The 20,106-nt window shown below is 42.8% G+C and overlaps 1 protein-coding gene across 3 annotated transcripts; it reads right to left on the bottom strand.

Annotated features, from left to right (window-relative positions):
* Positions 1-250: 250 nt before the first annotated feature.
* LOC6736776 lies at positions 251-18,956 on the bottom strand. 3 transcript variants are annotated; one of them, XM_016170851.3, is made up of 5 exons: positions 18,503-18,956; positions 12,209-12,978; positions 1,266-1,522; positions 783-1,201; positions 251-714 (listed from the first exon to the last, which is right to left on the bottom strand). In XM_016170851.3, exons 2-5 carry the CDS (start codon positions 12,949-12,951, stop codon positions 583-585), a joined length of 1,551 nt encoding a protein of 516 aa, XP_016030412.1. In that variant the 5' UTR covers positions 12,952-12,978; positions 18,503-18,956; the 3' UTR covers positions 251-582. The 3 variants fall into 3 exon arrangements, with proteins under 3 accessions (XP_016030412.1, XP_016030410.1, XP_016030408.1); XM_016170849.3 differs by having other exon boundaries at positions 18,748-18,956; XM_016170847.3 differs by having other exon boundaries at positions 18,774-18,956.
* Between the last annotated feature and the right edge of the window lie 1,150 nt (positions 18,957-20,106).

Here is a 20,106-nt window from a genome sequence, read left to right as displayed (position 1 = left end):
CTCCGCTACTCGCGAGGTGGGAATCTCCGCTAAAAGGGCCGCTTACAGCCGAGGTCATAAAAATAGTAGTTGGCCCACAATTATTCAATTTAAAAGGAAAAATAAGGAAATTTTATGTTGCGCGATAAGCTGTAGTCTATGTGTAAAAGTAAATATTGCAGCAATTTACCTTTTATTCATGATAACTTCCAGATAAATAGATTTAATTTGTATTTTCCACTTAAATCAGTTAGATATCCCAGGAAGACCGTTTCAAATCAGAAAATGCATTTATTCGTGCAGTGATTTCTCATATACATTAAAATTATATACAGATACATGCAGAATCTAATCGCTGCACCACCCACATGGGGGTGGTGCAGAGTGCGGTGGTGCGCTTACGGCTAAAACTTCAGATCTCGATACATTTATGACACGTTCGCTTAAGTACTAATAGCCCGATGCAAGGGCTGATTCTACAGACTACAGAGGCACTCGACTCGCATTCGGGAATGGCTTACAAGCAGGAGCAGCTACACATGAACGGAGTGGTCAATTAAGTTAACTAACATTTAATAATAGCGTGGGGAAATGCAGTTCTGTTTAGGGGCAATTGGCATTGGGGCCATTCCGGCACTTCAGCAGCAGGTTCAGCATACCCTCCAGCTTGTTCGTCCGGGACTCCGTCTTGTAGAGATTCGTCTGCAGTCGACTGACATCCTGAGCCTGCTTTTCCTGAGGGTATACGAAGTAATCGTTTAAATATAAATATTAAAATATAAAAGTTAAACTCTAATCCTTACCAGCGTGCTTAGCCGGCTCTTGAGTGTGTCCACCACACTGTAGGTGGCCTGCAGCGACTTTTGCAGCTCGTTCGTGTGCACTCGCTCATTGGCCAAGGACTTTTCGATCTTCTGGAGCCGCGTGGCTACCTCCGCATCCGTATCGTCGATATCGTTCTCCAGATCCCGAGCCTCGAAGGCATCGTCCGCATTCGTGGACACCTTCTTGCAGCTCTGCTGATCCGACTGGAGAACGAATCCCTGACGACAGCGGCAGAAGTAGGATCCATGAGTATTGATGCACTGTTGATCGCAGGGCTTCTCCGTCTGGCACTCGTCCACATCCTGCTCGCAGAAACGTCCTGTGAAACCAGGTGGACAGCTGCAGGTGCTAGGAGCAGTACAATTGCCACCGTTTTGGCAGCGCGCGGAGCAAATAGCTGTAAATAATTAGAAGATAAAAAGAATTATAATTTATAGGAATCTATATTATGTAGGACTCACGTTTCATGCACGAATCCGACCTTGGGTTTTCCCGGCTCCATCCCGTGCAGCAGTCGTAGGTCATCTGCTGGGCGGTCTTGTGATCGATGACGTCCCTGTAGGCCTGCTCGTGGACCACCTGCACCCTGGTGCACTTCTGGCCACTGAAGGTGGGCGGCTGGCAGGGCGTGGCCACGTGCTTCCAGGTGGGTCGACTGTAGACCTCCGTCCGCTTCACGGGCATCGTGACCGTTCGCTGTTGCATGCAAATGTGCCGCCTGCAATGAGTCGCAAGGAAAACCAGAGCGAGGTGTGAATCGAATGGGATTGGAATGGATTCGAGCGGTGTGGCTGACCCAAATCAGCGGCTCATCATCTGCAAAAGTGAAACTGACTTTTCCAGACGACTTCGCCCAATTACAGTCATAACGACACGGAGCAGCCAACAGGTTGTTTTTGGGAGTGGGATCTGGGCAATTGTCACATGTGTCTGGAAGTGCCAGCGGATTGGATTGGATTGGATTCGATTGGACTGGGTACGATATTAGCGTGTTCGCGTATCTGCGATGACAAACACGACACGCTCCCAGCCGATGACTTGCAGCCATGTCAGCCATGTCATTTGCTTGCCCGCCACTCGGACTCGGATACGGAGGAGCAGCCAGATGGCCGCTTGGCAGCCTGGCAACCAAGTGCTCCAGTTCACGCAACCGACAGTTCAGTGGCTGTCAAACCAAATTTGAAAGCTTGTCAAACTGTTGACAGAAATATCACATGGATATTCAATATTAGTCGTAATCCAATTCGGGTTTCTTGTGCAACATATCCAATTATTCCAATGTTTTCTAGCGATAAATGTATGTAGTTTTAAAATATCTATGGTATTTATACTTCTAACTCAAAAAATGTTACAAATTTTATGTATTAAAGGATAAAAATCAGTAATTTTTTTAAAAATGTTTATATTAGCTAATATTTCTATTGACCATAACATTTTTGCTATTGAAGGCAGATCCTGACCATGAATGTTTGGAAACTGACGCTGCAGCCGTTGTTTTATTACACATTTAAGCCCATAAGAGCATCCGAAGTTTTTACTATGCACGTACAATCCCAATTTCACACTTTATAATAAATCGTTGTATATGACCCTGTGCCTCTCAAACCCAGCCAAAATCCAATAACCGAAGTGCCAATGCTCCTAAGACCTTTGGCCCCAAGCAGTCAAACATAAAAAGCGCTGATAATAAGCGGTTTTTGATTTTGGTTGCCAAAAAACGAGGCAAACTGGCCCAAAAGCGAGGTGCATCCCATAAATTGGCAGGCTGTGGGGCTGCGAATAAACGCTGCTGTTTGATGCAGCAGTTACTGCTGCTGCAGTTGCTGCTGCTGATGTTGCTGCTGCTGCTGTTGCTGCTGCAGCAACTGATGCTGGTTCGCTGATGGTGTCGTAATTGGCAATGCGGGCCAAAAACAATTGCGAACGCGTGACGTGGCCACTGAGTGACGACTGACTGCTGCGATCGCTGGCCTTTTTGCTGGCCATTTGGCTGGCCAAAATTTCGCGATTTAAAAGCGGAAAGTGGCACACAGTTGGCCACAATGGTCCTGCGACCGGGACATTTACCAATTTCTTTATTGCCGCGCATGCATATTTATGCCCTGTTCTGTTCACAATTTTTTTTGTTTTTGGTTTTTTCCCTGTATGTTTTTTGCTGTAACTGGCTTCTCTTGTACCATAATTCTCACGTTATTTATGCGCCAGCATTCTGAGCGTTAAGGGCGCCAAACAAAGCCAAAACCAAAGATACTGGCCTCCATTTCCAGTGAAAACAATAACAAGAACCGCTAAATAAAATGCGGAAGTCTTCTCCCGAAAAGCAGAAACTGTGCCAGCAGCAAAGTGCAACATGGAATGCTCATTCCCATTTCCATCTCCAATCCACTGGCTGCATAAATCTCCGATCGGATTCGGTGCACCGAAAAAATCAGTTAATGCGTTCGGATTTCAACTAACTGATTAAATATTAATTATCAAATGATTCCAATCCATAAAAATTTACCTTAACCTCTTTTTAATAGCGGCTTACTCAATTATCCTTAATTATATTTAAGTAGAAACTACCAATTTTTTTCCCGTGCAATTGCAGGCGATGCACCCCGACCCCAGGCCGATCTGCCCCGCCCCCTCCGCCCATCGGCGCATTGTATATATCCCGCTGCGCCAGACAGCGCCAGACAAAAGTGTAATCGCATGCATGTGTGCTGGTGAATGGATGGCTTCATTGCTTTGTTTAGAAACGTTTAGGCTAAAATTAAATTTGAATTTTTAATTGCTGGAGGTCCGAACACCTGTGGCTACACCTTTAAGTTCTCCTTTGGCTTCAGCAGAAGTTAGAGCTCAGTTAAGTCCAAGGGCTGCCCTGCCAACGGACCCATAAAATTATAAAAACATCAATCAAAATTGCCTCGATTTTATTCGGAGACAGACGCAGAGCAGCAGCCACCAGAAATGAAATGCAAGCGGGCCAATTAATCAAAAAATGAAAACTGTTAAATTTTACAAGAAACGCAACGAGACAAATATATTGGCCACTCCAGGGCCAAAAAGGAGACCCCAAAAGATGCACTCAAAGAAAGGCAGTTAAAAATGTGAAAAGAGTTGGAGGGGGGAGCTGAGATTCGAAAAACACGGGCCAAAGCGTCGAATGCGGTTTATTGATTTACGATTTATTTTCATTGGCCGCCACGCAGAAATTAATGAGCCATCGATGGCTGCAGGCCAAAAAGGTGACCCCGAGCGGGTGTGTGGGCTTAATGGAGTGTGTAGATGGGTCCAGGGCTAATAAATGGATAGAGCTCGGAATTCATGAAAATCTCGGATCCCTGCCCTCAAGAAGATGAGTCATTTCCCCTGCTTCAAAAAAAAAAAAATTAAACGGAAAAGGATTGTATCGATTATAAGATTTTTATTAAGAACCAAAAGTGAAAGATAAATAAATTGAGATCAGCTGCTGCTGTTTATGAACTTTTATGCCTGTCTAAAGCCCCTGTAAGTTGATAAATATTAACAAGGCATCAAAATATTATTCCCTTCACTAAAGTTTTGCTTTTTAATTAAGTTTCAACACTTAATATGCATATACGTTGACACTTCGCATTGTGTTCGAAATAAGCCAGACCTTGGGAATCTTTTTAAACCTTTTTTGATGAGAATCGTAATTTATTAAAAGTGTGCAGCTAAAACTTCCTTTGTGCACCACTGAAAATTTGTTTGTGTCTGAACAAATTAGGCAGATAAAATGGGTTTTAGCCAAAATGAAACCCCAGTTAGATGACCCGCCATTATAAACCGTAAAGAGCCTTTCAATGGAGTTAAACCCCGATTTAAATCATTTTTATTGAGCTCTTTAGAGATTGGGTCATTTCGGAAACCCGTTTGCATTTTGTCAATCTTTACAACGTCTTTGCAACGTGAATGCATTTAAAAAACAGTTAAGGCGAATAGTAAAAACCTAAGCCACAAAAACTTGGCGACACTTAACGGCTGTAAACATTCAAGATATTCCACCGGAGAAAAGTGCAAGTCGAGCTTCGCGTATCTGGTTTCCAGATGAAAATGTGAAATAAATTTATAAAAACATAAAAATATTGTTGTCAGGGTCGTAAAATGAATTTTTATGGCCGCGTCCGCGTTGGAGGAGTGAAAATACGTTTGGGCCGGGCCAAGACCACAGCCAAATGCTACCAAATGCTGTGGCACCAAACTTGGCTAAAAGGCCCAGCTCAAGTGCAGGTAACTTTGGCTAACTGTTTGGGCCATTTGTGGTCCGGCAAACTGGGCAGCTAATCTGATTTGCTACATGAAATTAGAATTTAAATTGGCCCGGCCAGCAAATGCACAATTCCAGAACAGAGCGATCGCAGTTGCACTGCATCATTAGGCAAGTTGGATGCACTCACCCACTACGTCGTTCTGCATTTGGCTAAACTGGAAAAAATCTTGTGGAATATATTCATGCTAACAAAGAGAGCTAATTGAAATACTGAAGTAATAAGGAGATTGAGAAGCGACATGGACATTATGACATGATGATACATGGGTATACTTTTTATGCTTTTTTTTCAGTGTACGTGTTGCAACAAGACCAAGACGACAACAGCGACAAGAGGAACAGCATCGAACAGAACAGAACAGAAGAGCTGAAAACAGGAGGAACAACCACGACAACGACAGCCGTGGAGAAGGAAGCCTCTGGAGGAGGCGACCAGGAACAGCAGCCAGGGGGAGTAGGAACATTTTTAGACGTGCTTCCTGGTCCAGCTGCCGCAGCTTTATTTGGATTCTTACTTAGCGTAAAATGCAACGCCCATGTGACCACGGCTCCCGATCCCAGGAAGATGCCACAAAGTCGACGACGACGCACTGCCTCGTCGTTTCTAATAATATTTCAGTCATGTCCGCGCCGCGTCTGGCAAGTGCAACTAAAATCGGAGGCAGCTCCACCGCTTTCGGTTTTGTTCCTTCTCTTTTAGCGGAGAAAATTATTACAGCACTCAGCGACGACTCAAGTGGAAATCCAATATGCGACTGGACAAATACTCAGGCCAAATGGGTGGGGATTCCCGAAGATCCCGCCAGAAAAAGCCATCCAGACGAGACAATTCCCCTGGGAAGATGCTGCTTCCTCATCGAAAAAGGCAAACACTGCTGGAATTTCTTCACTGCTTTGAAGTACTTGTCAGCAACAAATCAGATTGGACTTTTCCAGATCGGGATAATATATGGCCATCATTTGTTAGCCACCATGTGTTGGAAGAAATGCCTTTCTTTCCGGGCTCTGCAGCATCAGTTGCTGCAATTTGAAAAACTGAAACTGAAACACGATTTCAAATAATTGAAATAGTGTTCCTAACTTCAAGTCAAAGTGAATATGCATCACGCTGCTACTCTACACAAATTCGTGGCTAAAATCGCCAGTCACGGCTAACCGCTGCCAGCCAGTTCTAATTTGGCTGTAAATTTGTCTTGCTCTCTTGGCCAGATTATGCAATAAGAGACGCAGCAAGAATTTGTTGCGAAAAGTGAAAAGGAAATTGCCGCAAGTGTTGCAGTTGCACTGCAGATGAAAATGGCAATTGGAAATTCCTCGACCACGAAGATGGAGCACTATTTTGTGGTAATCTGAGCTGATTATAGACATAGGGATTGCTGCAGGAGGAGGGCCCCCAGGAACTGGGGGTTCAGTGGCCGCCCGTCCCCTCAATTTTTCCGTACAACATAATCGCGCGATAAGCGATCTGGAGGCCTGTCAATGGGTTCCTCCCCATTTTCTTACCATTTTTGTTTCTTGTGTAGCTGCAATCCCCCACTAATTCGGGCCCTTTTCTTCGTTCGGCTGCCCTGTGTGCTGTAGCCTCCGCTGGCCAAGTGTGAATGTGATTGAGTGTGTGTGTCGGTGTGTTGTAAATCATGATTAATGCCCCAAACTTGTTTAAACAACAGCCGTGTCGAGCCGTGGCCGAAAATCCGATTAGTGGCAACGTGAGCTGCAGCCTCTGCCCTTCTCCAAAACTCACAAACTCCGAACGAGAAAGAAAAAAAGCCCAAGAAGATCCGAAGAAAACGCCAGAGAAATGCAAGAGGCGTGCACGATTTCCATTTTATTTTTTTTTTCCTACGTTGTTTGGCTGTACGTACGTATTCCCAGCTCTTCACCGGCTTTTGGTCTTTCCGATGAACTGCTAACAAAAGCGCAACCGAACGGCAAACGCACACAAATTTTCATCAAATTAACATGGCCCATTCTCGGCGCTACCTTTGTTATATTGTTACTCCTAATGCTAATGCTGAAATTGAGATCCGAATCGCGCAACGACGAGTGAAAAGGCCGTAACACATTTGGAAACACATCGCGTTTGGGCAACCAGAAAAGAGAAGCTGCTGCCGAAATGGCCCCGATGAAGATATTTTCCAGCGAATCCACATCTCGGCCCACGCCCAAAAGTCGAGCAAGTGCAGCGCCAGCAAACGATCCTATCCCACTCCTATGCCACTCCAGTTCCGAACCCAATCCCAGTCGCAGTCCCAATCCCTGGTTGTATGTTGCACGGCTTGGTATCCAATTGCAACATAATTAAGTAAGCCAAATGGCGTGCCTCGTTCGCTTTCCTGGCCAGGTTAGCATGCTTATCTGCTACACTCAGCGAAAAAGAGCGGTGAAAGTGGATATGCAAATTGGCCAAATTTTACTCTAAGCTTCATAAGATCTGAAGTAGAAAGTGGCTTTATAATTGGGCATTCTTTATATTTATTTTAAGAAGAAAAATCAAAGCTGTTCACATTATGAACATTTATATTTATTTAGACTTTGCGTATTGCATTGTAATTTCAATTAAAGAACTGTAAATGACGATGATTGATGATTCAGGGCTTGAATTTCAGCCAAGCAGATGACTTCATAAAAACATTCATTAATATGAATATTCGTAGATCTCTTTTGGAGTAGAATTCAGCTGGCAATAAAATAAATTATTCCCCAGAAATGAGCATATAAAATATATAAAGCTACTGTGAATCAGTGAGCATATATTAATCACAATCAAGTAATGGGATTTTTCTTTGAGTGTAGAGCATGTATGGCTGGAATTTTGTGCGTCATGTTTGGCCAGACTTTTGGATCTGAGCTCGTGTGTGGCGCTTGGAGTTTTGTTGTCTTTTGTATTTCGTATTTTGTACTGGCTGCAAGACAAAAGCCCATTGCAAAGACATCGCCATCCGAATCGCCATGACGCCCCCAACCCATCCCGCGCCACTCTCCGAACGGGTTTCCATGTAATCTGTCTGGGGTTTGGGGAACTGCTTTTCGGTCTCCAACTCGGGCTCAGTCCAATCCCCCCCAGCATTGCATTAACCCAATTTTCAACTTGAGATGCGAAGCTGCGTGATTTGCAAATTACCGCTGAGCCGATGCAGTTCCATTGTGGCCAAGCTGGGCTGTCCAACTGTCCAACTGTCCATCTGTCCAGAGTGTCCACTGTGTGTCCCATTCGAGTTTCGAGCGACTTACTCATGTTTATATGAAAAACTCACTAATTGCATGGCGTGGACAGCGCTGCAGACAATAGGCGTAAATTCAGACCATGAAAAGTGATTTGCATATTCATTTAATAAATTTCATTTATACTTTATGGTAAGGCCCGAGGTGTAAGATAGATACTTATATAACTGGGAAACTTTGCATTGTAAATTCCATTATTATTGCACTATTGTTTCTTGAATGTATCATTACATATTTCAAATCACTTCAGAATTGTTTTAAGACTACATGTATCCTAATTTTCAATAAAAACCATATTATTCTTTTCTGTTCAGACTAATTCATGAATTATTTTGTGGTTCATTTGAATAGGTTTCCATAACGAGGGCTAAATAACTCAACTGGTAAAGGTAAAGTGATACTCCAACAAACAACCAACATGTCACACTCGAGGGAAAGTGTAACAAATAGTTTTGTCAGACCTTTGACCCCAATATATTTTCAAAATTCCAGAGAGACAAAACCCTCGAAGGTGCCCAGCCTGATCCATTTAAAGTGACACTGACCATGACTAATGCCGCCATCGGGGTCACCAATTCGTGGAGCAGTCATAAACCTCCCAATAACGAGGTTTCCATAGGGGCTCGTAAAGATTGCAACGGCTTGAATGAGAAATCCATCTTCATTAAAGCGAATATTGAGATGGCAAATCAGCGATTTGCATTTGTCAAGCAATTTGTTCAATTGATGTCGTATCAAGTCGTGTTCTCCGCTGATTTTTGATGAGCACGTGTTGCAAGTTGCCAGTTTCAAGCAGCCCCAAGTGGGTGTAAGCCCAAGTTTCCCCCCACGAATCCCAAGAAAAACTCATTAAGCAAGCTTCTGCCTGGGCCAAGGTTTCCTGGCCCGATGGCATGACTTGGACTTCAGATAAGCCCGGCTAGGCTTATGCCACTCCAGCTCCAGAGTCTTTGAGCCATGCAGTCTTCAAGACCGCACTTTTTTTCTGCCTTTTTAGCTGGGCACGCGTAGGCGTAGCCATTGAGCACAATGCTTCACGGTGCAAAATGTTAACGAATTTTCACAGGCCCAGCCGCGTTCTAAGTGCAGCTTTTCCAAGCGCAGCATATCAAATCATTCGTCACTCGCCCCCAGTTTCCCCCTTTCTGTCCATAATTATTGCAGACCTGGAGTTCGGGGTTTGGGGCTTGGGGTTTGGGTTTCCAAGCCAAAGTCGATTGTTGACAAGCAATTTGCAGGCGGCGGACTTGAGCCCTGACTTCGCATCCAGCTGCGAATGGGCCGCAGTCTGAGCCATGCACTTAAAGAAAACTGCAAAAACCTATTGAATAAATACCCAAGATACCTAATTTAACTTTATCCTAATTATTTTCAGTGCAGTCTGCGACTCTGTCTGGGGTCACAGCGCTGCTTGGAGTGCACATAGCTCGGCGCTGGCTCTTGTCTCATTTGATTGTGCTTTTGCCAATTGTTGCATTTGGCTTTTATTGCTGCGCCTGATTGAAGTCAAGGCCCTGCTTTGTTTTCTATTTTTATGCTAGGCCATTGGAGATATCGGTAAGATATGGATGCATGTACTTGCAGCACTCGCACTCGAGCTGCAAGTGGCATTTAAGCGGGACACGCCCACTGGTGTACGAGTGCCCTCCCTGAATCAACACCTTCTTGCATGGAGAGTACAAGATCTATAATTAATTTATTGGCTCGCATTTCAGATCACTCGCCATCGATGGCGCAACTGCGAAGGCAAATCAAAAGTCAATCAATACGATCAGCTACCCCGCCGTCAAAAACAGACATCAATCAAGTGTCAGACACATGCAACTGCAACTGCCACGGCAGCAACAACAAATTGGCCAAAACATGCACACTGCAGACATCAATTGAATTTATCACACAGAAGCCAAAACACTGGACCAAACACACAACAAATATCGAATGGTTCAAATGTTTCAAATGTTATGCAGTTGCAACTTGCAACACGATGTGGATAATTAAAAACTTAATTTCCTGCGCCTCGAGGTGGCACTGTACACAGAAAGAAAAAAGTTGTACGTTTTGTGTTTTGATAATTGAGAAGTTGTCATATCCAAATCCACATTCGAGTGGCTCAACAGAGCCATTAAACATTTTTTTCCAGTGCTCTCACAGCCAAAGGAGCGGAAAACGACTTAAGTTCACTTTTATCCGCAAATCACCGCGTATGACGCTGATTAACACGGAGTCCGTAGCCGCAATTGAATCGTTGCACTGGCCATTACCCATTAACCAGGTTCGATCGGCGCATGGAGGGGATTTATGTGCTGATGGCGGCGTGTGAATATCTGCAGGCGAAGCCAATCCGTACGAAAAGTCATTTCCATACGCTCTGTTGCAACTTGCCACTTGCAGTCGCCGCTGCAGTTGCAGTTAAAGTATCTTGGCGTTGCACGTGCAGTGCTTAAATAAATAGAGAAACAAATGGGCAAGGCAGCAGCAGCGCCTACATATTGAGGCAATCACAGTGGAATGATGCCAGAAAATAGAAGATTTGCACAATCGCTGCACTGCGAAAAACAACGATTAAACATGGGGAAAGGGCAGTTTCAGCTGATTTATGAAAACATATAAATTGCATAAGCGATAGTTTGTGAAAAATAGGTACCCCCGTTTATCTATTAAGAAACCAAAGCCTGCTGATAAGTGTCGAATTACATTTATAATTGCCTGCAGTCAGATTAATAATTTGCTGATTACCATCTAGTTTGACATTTTAATTTATATAGTGTGCTGCAAAGTATTTGCCCCAGCTTTTTTTTTTTTTTTTGCCACTGTGCTGTGACTGATGATGCTGGCTGTGTGTTTGCCTTGTGGCGTGATTTCGGCAGTTGCCGCATAAATCAAAAAGTGTCATAATTTGCAACTCCAGCACCGCGTTGCATGTGCAAAAACGAGCCACAAGCGCTCAGATTGCGCATACGCGGCGTTGTCCCGCGTGGCAGATGCAAGGGCGTCGGATTGCAGCTGGAATGCCAGTGCCCTTAAGTAGAGTCGCATTAATTCCAATTAGAAAACATCGGCGACTGGCAATTGAAAACTCGTTAAAGTTCATTACCTTAAAGACAACGACCGACTGCCTTTTTCGAGTCAATGCCACCACGATCTTGGCCAAATGGGTGGTGCACAAAAAAGGGGGAACTGGACAAGGGCGAAGACAAGCCATCCATATCTAACCGAAGATCTGCTTGTTACACTTAGGGAGCTGCAACTGCAATAGTTTCGAACACAAGTGCACGCTCATTGATTCGCTGCAATTGACACACGACAATTGAAGTGCTTGTTGAGGGAAATCTGAAAATATCACGACCACTTGGCCTTGGGGCTAATTTCCAGCCAGCAGTTGGCTGGCATTTGGTTCGGACTGGTCTTGCCTCGTCTTGGGGCTCGAATTAGCCACGAAGCGCAGCTGCTGACATTGAAAACGCGGCATGTCATAATATTTAAATAATTTATGTGCGCCGCGATAAGCCGCAGATCTTGGGCCAAAGGTAAGACCCGGCTTTTTGGTCATATTTATGGCTGCAACAGCCTTGAACCGAACAGAGACTCTCTGATAAATGCAATCGGACACGCCCCGCCCAAAAGATCCGCATCCACCTTCGTAGTCATCTTCATCTATCCCAGAGGTGGGACCCAAAATCATTACTCTTAGCCGCAGCTCAATGAACCGAAGATGGCAAGGTTATCGATTGGACTAAGGCCTGGGGATTGGTGCCGTTTAATTGGGTAATTTAGATAAGATATTGTATTTCTTGGGAGGTTGTACGAATTCAGCAAGTTTTGTTATTTATAATTAGAGCTCACAGGTTAGAATAATAGTATTCTTACAAGAAAACCATCCTTATATTTGTATAATAATCTTACCTTTCCATTTCCTTGGGATCTGTGGGATAGCCTCGGCCAATGGTGTTCGTCTCGAAGGGATTGTCGGTGGTGATGGTGTTCACTGGAGGAGCACTTGTGGTGGTGGTGTAGCTATAGCCCCTTCTGGCCGGAACCAGTGGTGGAATAGTGCCGATGCTGCTGCGGGAACCAGGACTCGCGGATCTCCGATTCAGATTCGGTGGCGGAGCAGTGGTGACCGTCACCGATGGCACAAATGAGTAACCCCTTCCACGTTCCCGCACCCCGATGAACTCAACATCCTGGGTGTTATCCTCGCCCTTTCCATAGCGGGGTGACAACGGCATCGGCGGTGGCGGAGGACCGAACGTGTTGGTCATAATGTTGTAAGTATTGTAATCCCATTCGGTGGGGTTTCGCGATTGGTGTAGGCGTCGTGTCTGCACTTTATTGTAGGGATTATGTGGATGAACCCGTCGTAATCTGGTGACCTCCTGCATGGTGACCCCGGGCAGCAGCTCCACATCCGATTTGGCTTGATTCAGCGACTGCAGTCTGCGCTGCTGCCTTTGATGGGTGGGCAAATAGTTGCCCTGATGACGCGTTCGATGACTGTGGCCATGTGCTCGATGAGTTCGATTCTGGTGAGGATGCGGACTGGTGCTATTGGAACCGGCATTCTGTACACCTGATACCGCTGTTCCCAGCAGCAGGATTGTGCAGCAGAGCAGCAGGAAAGAGCTCGAGTAAATCATTTCTGGCATTTTGCTATCTTAATTCACTCGATGGCACTGTGAAGTAAATATATAAAATAAGCGTGACTTTATTAAGTGCTGAACTTGTTTCTTCGTCGCTTAAATCAAAACCCCATCCTCCGTCCAATTACATTCACTTTCGTTCTCATTCAAATTCCTAGGCATTTTGCACGCCTGCCTCGCTTAATGTAAGCAACAAGACGGATCCACTGCTCCTCATTACCGATTCCTTTGTCCAACGGAGCGCCGACCTGTCCGTCAGTCTGTCCATCATTGGTAATTGAAAGGTAGCATAAATGTATTAACTAGGTACTGGACGAAGCCAAAGGATCAAGCCGACAAATACGTACACTTTACAGGTAGAACTTGTATATTACATTAATATATAATGAATATGAAGTGAATATCATATCAAATATAAATTTGAGGTATATAAAATTGAAAATAATTTTAACAATGAGTTCTGGTTTCTAAATCTTCAAGTAACCTTCATTATGGTTTTAAGGAAGTAATATACTTTTCTGAACCCAGTTCTTGATGGGGCCAACGGTTTTCATGGTCGAGTGGCCAACACTTCCAAGTACGGTTCGATTTTTTAGCCCAGAGACAAAGGCAATTTGTTCAACAGAGCCGACGATGATGAGACGGTGACTGTGATTATTTCTCCCCGTTTTTGTTTTTTTTTTTTTATTTATTTTGGTTGATAAATCACACGTTAAACAAAAAGAAAAGTAAACGCGTTAACAGTTAACCGGCAGGAGATGCCAAAACGTGAAGCAAAGTGGAGTGAACCGAAGCCGGAAGCGAAAAAGTGCATCAATTTTGGCTTTGTTCGGTGGGGCATTTTTCAAAATTTCACTCACTGCGCGATTGTGGAGCAGTGGCATCCCATTTGTCAGTGGAGTGCACCACAATGCCCCACAGCACCCACAATACCCGCACCACCCAAAAACCATAAAAAACCGATTGCTGCAATTGCTCAGTGAGCTTATTAATATTCATTGCTTCCACTTGAATTTATGATTCCCAACGCCCTGCTCATTAAAGTGGATCTAACATATGTCCGTTCTTGTTTTTAATTTCGAGCAACGGTACACATTAAAAAATTAATTAAGTTTCTTTTCTGAAAGTCTGTCTTACATTCAGAACCAGAACAAATTTGAAATAAATACAATTGATATAAAAGAATTGTTTTTTAATGAATATTCCTTTCTAAACGTAGTACTCATTTTCTTGCAGTGCATGCATCGAACAATTGAACTCCGCAGAACTTTTGATGGGTTCGAATGACAGTCGTCATTAACATTTGCTGCGCTAATTAAAAACCACCAGCCAAAGTTTGAGAATTGAGAAATGCTAAGGGAAATGTGGCAAGTCTGACCCGACCCTTCACTCTCAGATGCATTTTGGGGAGAAGGAAAAGAAGCAGGGGCAGTACCAATCAGGTGTGGTTTTAAGCTGCTTAGTAAGTGAAACCTGGAACCCCTTGGGCTCGACTGCCACTCAAATGACTGCCAAATGTCAGACCCAGCCCCCCAGAAACCAGTTGTCATAACTCTGCAAGAGTTCCCAGAAATGCAAAAACGCCAAATAAAAATGGTAAAAAGGTTTTTCGGGCGCCGCCACAAAACTTAATCGAGACTGCAGACAAAGGGTAAAATGTATAAAAAAAAATGTACAAAAAGTGGAGTGAAAAACAACTTGATTCCGTTGAAATCTAAGCCGCGTTGACAACTCGCCTTGACCTTGCTGGATTGCCAAAAACGGTCAGTCCGCAGATAAATCAAATCCAGCGGCATTCGTCTGAACCCGAAAAGGTGGAGATCGAGATGGATCCACAGATACAGCCGCGTATATAGATATTCAAAGAGCCAGCCCACAGACGATTGGCGGCTATATTTTGATATATTTCTAATTAATAGCTGGCATTGCCTCGGGAATCGTTTATAAATCAACTTTCGGGTCGCGGTTGCAGTTTAGCTGGAATTTATGCAAAGACTGCCACACACATTTTTCTCATTTCTGTGCGCTGTGGGTCTTGAAATTAGTGTGTCTTAAATGTTATTGATTTGTTTTCCCAGCACATAAATCAACGGCTAAATGTTTCTAGAGGCGTGGACTTTTTCTCAACGGAAAGTGTCAACTTTATTTTTGTCACCCTGACACGGACACGGATTCAGTGGGAGTATCTGTAGCCGAAACTATATATATCTACATCTGAATCTGTATCTGCAACTGGGAGCTGACCCACACATGAGCTATGGCCAATGAATCACCAGAGATGCGTGCTGCCAAGGAAACTTGGGAAGATGTGAGATACGGTGAGCTCTAGATATGAGGTAATCTTATCTAGAGCTACGTAAAATGTGGATCACAGATCAACCGACTTATCAAAAAGCTTAAACAAACAAATAAATAAATATGTGCATATATTAATAAAAAAGTAAAAAAAAAATTTAAATTATCTATTGAAGCCACTAGAAATAGTGTAGCTCATAGATATGAATCTATATCCTAATATTTGAATTTATACTATACTAAATGGCTCTGGTATTTATTACAAACCATATATATAAATTACAAAATATATTATTCATATTAAAATCTCATTTGAAAATCCATCATATCGAGAATATCTGACTTTTTGACTTCACGAGCTCCCCAGAAACATTGCCTATGTCTCATCCATTTGACATGTTTTGCTTGTGATTTCAAATAGTTGGGGAGGAAGACACGACTCTGAATTATAAATAAAAGTTTTTGCATTTCAAAATTAATCATGTGCCCGGGGGCATGACTAAAACTGCACCAATTACTTAATTAGGGAGATCATTATGGAAATTTTTACGTTATTTTTGGATGTTCTTCGATGCCGAAGTCTGTTTACCCGTGCTCAATGGCGTGTAAATTGATCATCTTTCGCTTTTCGGAATGTAATTCAAATTAACAACTCTTCCGACGGCCAGCCATTTAAATGTTAATTAAATGCCTCGGTCCGGCTCTTTCTCCGATTTTTTTTTAAACATTTTTTTGTGCAATTCCAAACAGCTGCCGCCAGTTTAGCTTGCGTTTTTATTTATGTTTTGTGTAATCGGGGCCGCTCCTCAAGTTCTTATAAAGAGATAAACTAAGAGCTTAACGCCGCCTGCCGCGGAGAATCCCCAACAGCCAGAAATTGTTTGGTAACTCTGCAGCTTTTCTTTTATGGCCGCTCGAATTTTCCAATTTGTTGCTGTTGCAAACGCTTTTCAACGCTGCTTTTATTAACATTATCTGGACAGCCGCGATGGGCCGCCAAATGCCTTAGATCTCGGGAAAACTGCACTGCACTGTACGATCGATCGCACCCGGAGAATTGTGTGAGAAAATGGGGGTGGGGAAAGGAAAGGCGTAGGAAAAGCCACCCACTGTCGATATAATTTTCACGCTGCTTTCTGGGTTCAATAACCCAGTGTGATGTGGGATTATCGAATATATCTTATCTGACATATTGCCAAATATTTGCGGCGGGGTTACACATTTCATTCATTCCTTCGCTTTGTTTATTGTTCTGGTGGCCGGGCTCGTCTTGATTTTTCCCACGAGACAACCAAGACAGCCAAGACGGCCAAGACGGCCAAGACAGCCGTGATGGGTAGAAAAATCACGGCCAACAAAATACTCGTGTGTTTTAATAGTGTGCGCTGTTTTGTGTTTCATCTGTTGATATTGTGTCGCTGTCTTTAATATGCAAAATCATGACACATTTCTGCGGAGTTTGTATCTCGTTTACTTTCGACGTTCCGTCCCCTCTATTTCATTGCGAATGTTTTTATTTTTTAACAAGATCAACAAACCGGGAACGGGATCGATCGCAATTTTTGTTTACACTTCACTTTGTTACTTTCAATTCAATTTAAGGAATGTTGTTGGCCTTTGTGGCTGCGTTTCTTCCCTAACAAAGTCGGAGATGAAAAGCGAAAACTATGCAACGTGTTCAACATCGACAGTTTGACATCTCAAAAGTCGCATGCCTCACCCAACCCCCCTAAGCACACTGAGAAAAATATTGCATTGTTAAATATTAAATTTTAGACTTAATGGGTTTATAATTACAGATATTGTTGAGTATAAACTTCAATAATAAGTATAAATTTTATTTTGGTATCCTGTTACCATTTCCCGTTCGTAACGTGTCTATTGGCCAATCACTCATTTGTGATCGATAACTGCAAGATACATGTATCTTTTTCACTGCAAGTATCGCCAGCAAGTTCAACTGTTTTCCACGCGAAAACTCATTTCAATAACAATGGCAGCGACCCAAAAAAGGCCAAAGGAAAAACTGCAACAGCGGAGCTCAATTTGCTGGCATGTCCAGTCTTTTGCTAATTGCTTTGCAGCTGCAAGGGGGCGGAGGCCACGCCCACACGTGCCCCGCAGACCCATTGCCCATATAAACATATATATATATATATATATATATATCCATATATAGCTATGGTTCATGTTGACCCGCCAGACAAAAGTCATAAACCCAGTTACCGTTAGCTGCGTAATTTATGGAAATGACTTTGTCTAATTAGCAAAGCCGAGGAAAAACAGGAAAACCCGTGGACATGCGCCACCAACAAACTGCCCCCACTTTCCAGTGGCGTTAACCATAATAACATTTGTACAGACACTACGCGATACGCAGGAAGGCACGATCGCTTTCCACGGATCGTGCCCCAAACTTTGATTTCTGATTGCTCACCTGCCAAACGATATGTGTGAGAATGCAGAATGCACGGTGGGGCAAACAAAAAAAACGAAACTCATTTAGCCATATGTATGCATAATTGTTAGCCAAACTAGTCTAAACAATGGAAAGTATTGATACATCTATTTTTGATTTGTGTCGTTTTCCGCTTTGTCACATTATTTACACTAATTTTTGATGGCGATAACGTCATAAGATTTACATATTTATTTTGGGTGCTGACATGAAAATTATGTTGGGCTATAAAATGTTCATTTCGAAAGTGAAAAAAATTATTATATAAAATATAATATTTTAAACTTATTTTGTAGAGAAAATATAAGTAACAAGATTTCCGCAGAACAATCTTTGTTCACGCAAAAAATAAGCAATGAATTAATTCTTTATCAGATCAATGTTGAAAGAAATAAAATTTATTAAGCCATTTTGCCGCTTCGAAATAAATAAATTTGCATTGAAGAAAACACGGAAACAAAGTACACTGCCTTAAACACTTTTTATCAAGAAAATTATCATAAATTGTACATTGAAAACTACTCAGAATTATTGACAAGAGTTTAATAAAGACATTGTCTTTCAGTTCTCACGATAATTAATTCCTAGCCCATTTATGGCATTGTTTGGCAGCCAAAGCGCATAAATGGTGAGCCAACTTATTTAGCCGCTCCACAAAAATGCAAATTACGTCCATAAGTGACATGTAACTCCTAGACAGGATTTTGAGCAAGATTAATGCACTAGGAAATGTCGCACCGCGCTTGACACACATTCAAATCATAAGTAATTGCAATTAATTAATGATATTTGCATGTGACTTACACACGGCGAACAAATTCCAACTGACCCGCCAAGTTCAGAGAAAAACAGAGATAATCGCGCCCAGATTTAAAATTCCTCTTTATAGAGATGACCCGAAACACACGCGAATAAATCAAAGCACAATTATGCCAAATTTGCAATCACAAACAATAAATTGAATTGACATCAAGCAGATACGCGGCATTCCGCCTTTTTTGTACAATAAAATATTTTAATGGCCGTGAATGAGCCTTTTCGAAACATGCTATGTATATATATTTGTGAAATTTACAGCTCTTGTGATTTTCCGGATTCTGTGTTAGCCGCTTCCGTATGCCAGGCGCAAAAACCGAACGAACTGGCTGCGATCTTTGAGATACAAATTTCCAGATGGCGCGGCGGAGCTAACGAAATCCAAACCGATCGCTTAGAAGTCCCGAGACGAACTGAAAATGCACAGCCGAAACCGAAAGTCCAGTTAACGATCGGCGATCAACTGGCAGCGCTGTCGGAAAGTGGAGCTAAAAGTATATATGTGCATATATACACTCTGAACATCGGTAAATATTTATTTATTTTCTTAAACATTGATTTATTCATATGTCATATATCAGTAGCACATTTTACTTTTTGTTTACTTGATTGGAATCGGGATAACTTTAACTTCCGTAAAAATACGTCTTATAGAGCACATCGAGTTTTCTAAAATCTATCCAAATTTATAAACTTACATATATATTAGTTTTATAATTCTTTATAAATAATTCTTTACTCGATATTTTAGCAAGATAAATGTGAAAAGGATAAATTTCTATAAATTAAGATCTTATCCAATATCAGTGGAATTTAAATATGTTTCTCAGGTGTATTCTTATTAATCCGTATATATAACGATTTTTTTTATAGCTAGAAATAGCCAGCTGCTCTGCACTGTCAGACCAGTCGAAGCCCATGTTCGGTGCACATTAGCTGGTTCGCTCAAACGAAATTGGACGGATGGGGCACAAGTTGGCTTCCTTTGTTCGATGCAACTGGAACTGGGGAGCGGATGAATTCGCCAGGCGGAAGAACTCTTTGTGGAGGGGTTGAGGGGCGGAGTGGTGGGCGGTGGGTGGCGCAGTGGGCAGGTATGCCCTCGGCTGGTCGTTGGCTGGTTTTTGAGTGCATTACAGCTGTTTTGTTTATAGGAGGATCATCTCTGCACTCCCTGCACAGTTCAAACTATTTGGAGTTTGCGGTTTCTGCTTTTTATGGTCCGCCGTTGTTGTTCTTGCGGCCACGGCTGCTTTTGTTGCTTCTTCTCCGGTCGGTGGCAAGTTGTTAAGTTAAATATTTACCCACCGCTGCCGGGCAGCCAGTTTAGGCCACGGCTCGCTGATCTTTCACATCGAGAATCCGAATCCCAGAGCCAAGAACTGGTTTCCAGCCCTTCTGTCCATATCGGGTGCTGGATCTGTCGTTGTCATCATAAGAGTGCTACTGTCAACCACACTCGAAAAATGACACTAAGTCAAAAGTTCATGGGTTAAACATGATATAGGTTCTACATTTATTTTAATCCATAAACTAAACAAGTCAGTTATATTATATTGGTATTTTTCTTAAGCATAATCATTTTTGTTATA

The sequence above is a fragment of the Drosophila simulans genome, chromosome 3L (assembly GCF_016746395.2).
Source record: "Drosophila simulans strain w501 chromosome 3L, Prin_Dsim_3.1, whole genome shotgun sequence".
In the NCBI taxonomy this organism is placed as follows: Eukaryota; Metazoa; Arthropoda; class Insecta; order Diptera; family Drosophilidae; genus Drosophila; species Drosophila simulans.
This window is presented reverse-complemented; position numbering and strand designations above follow the sequence as displayed.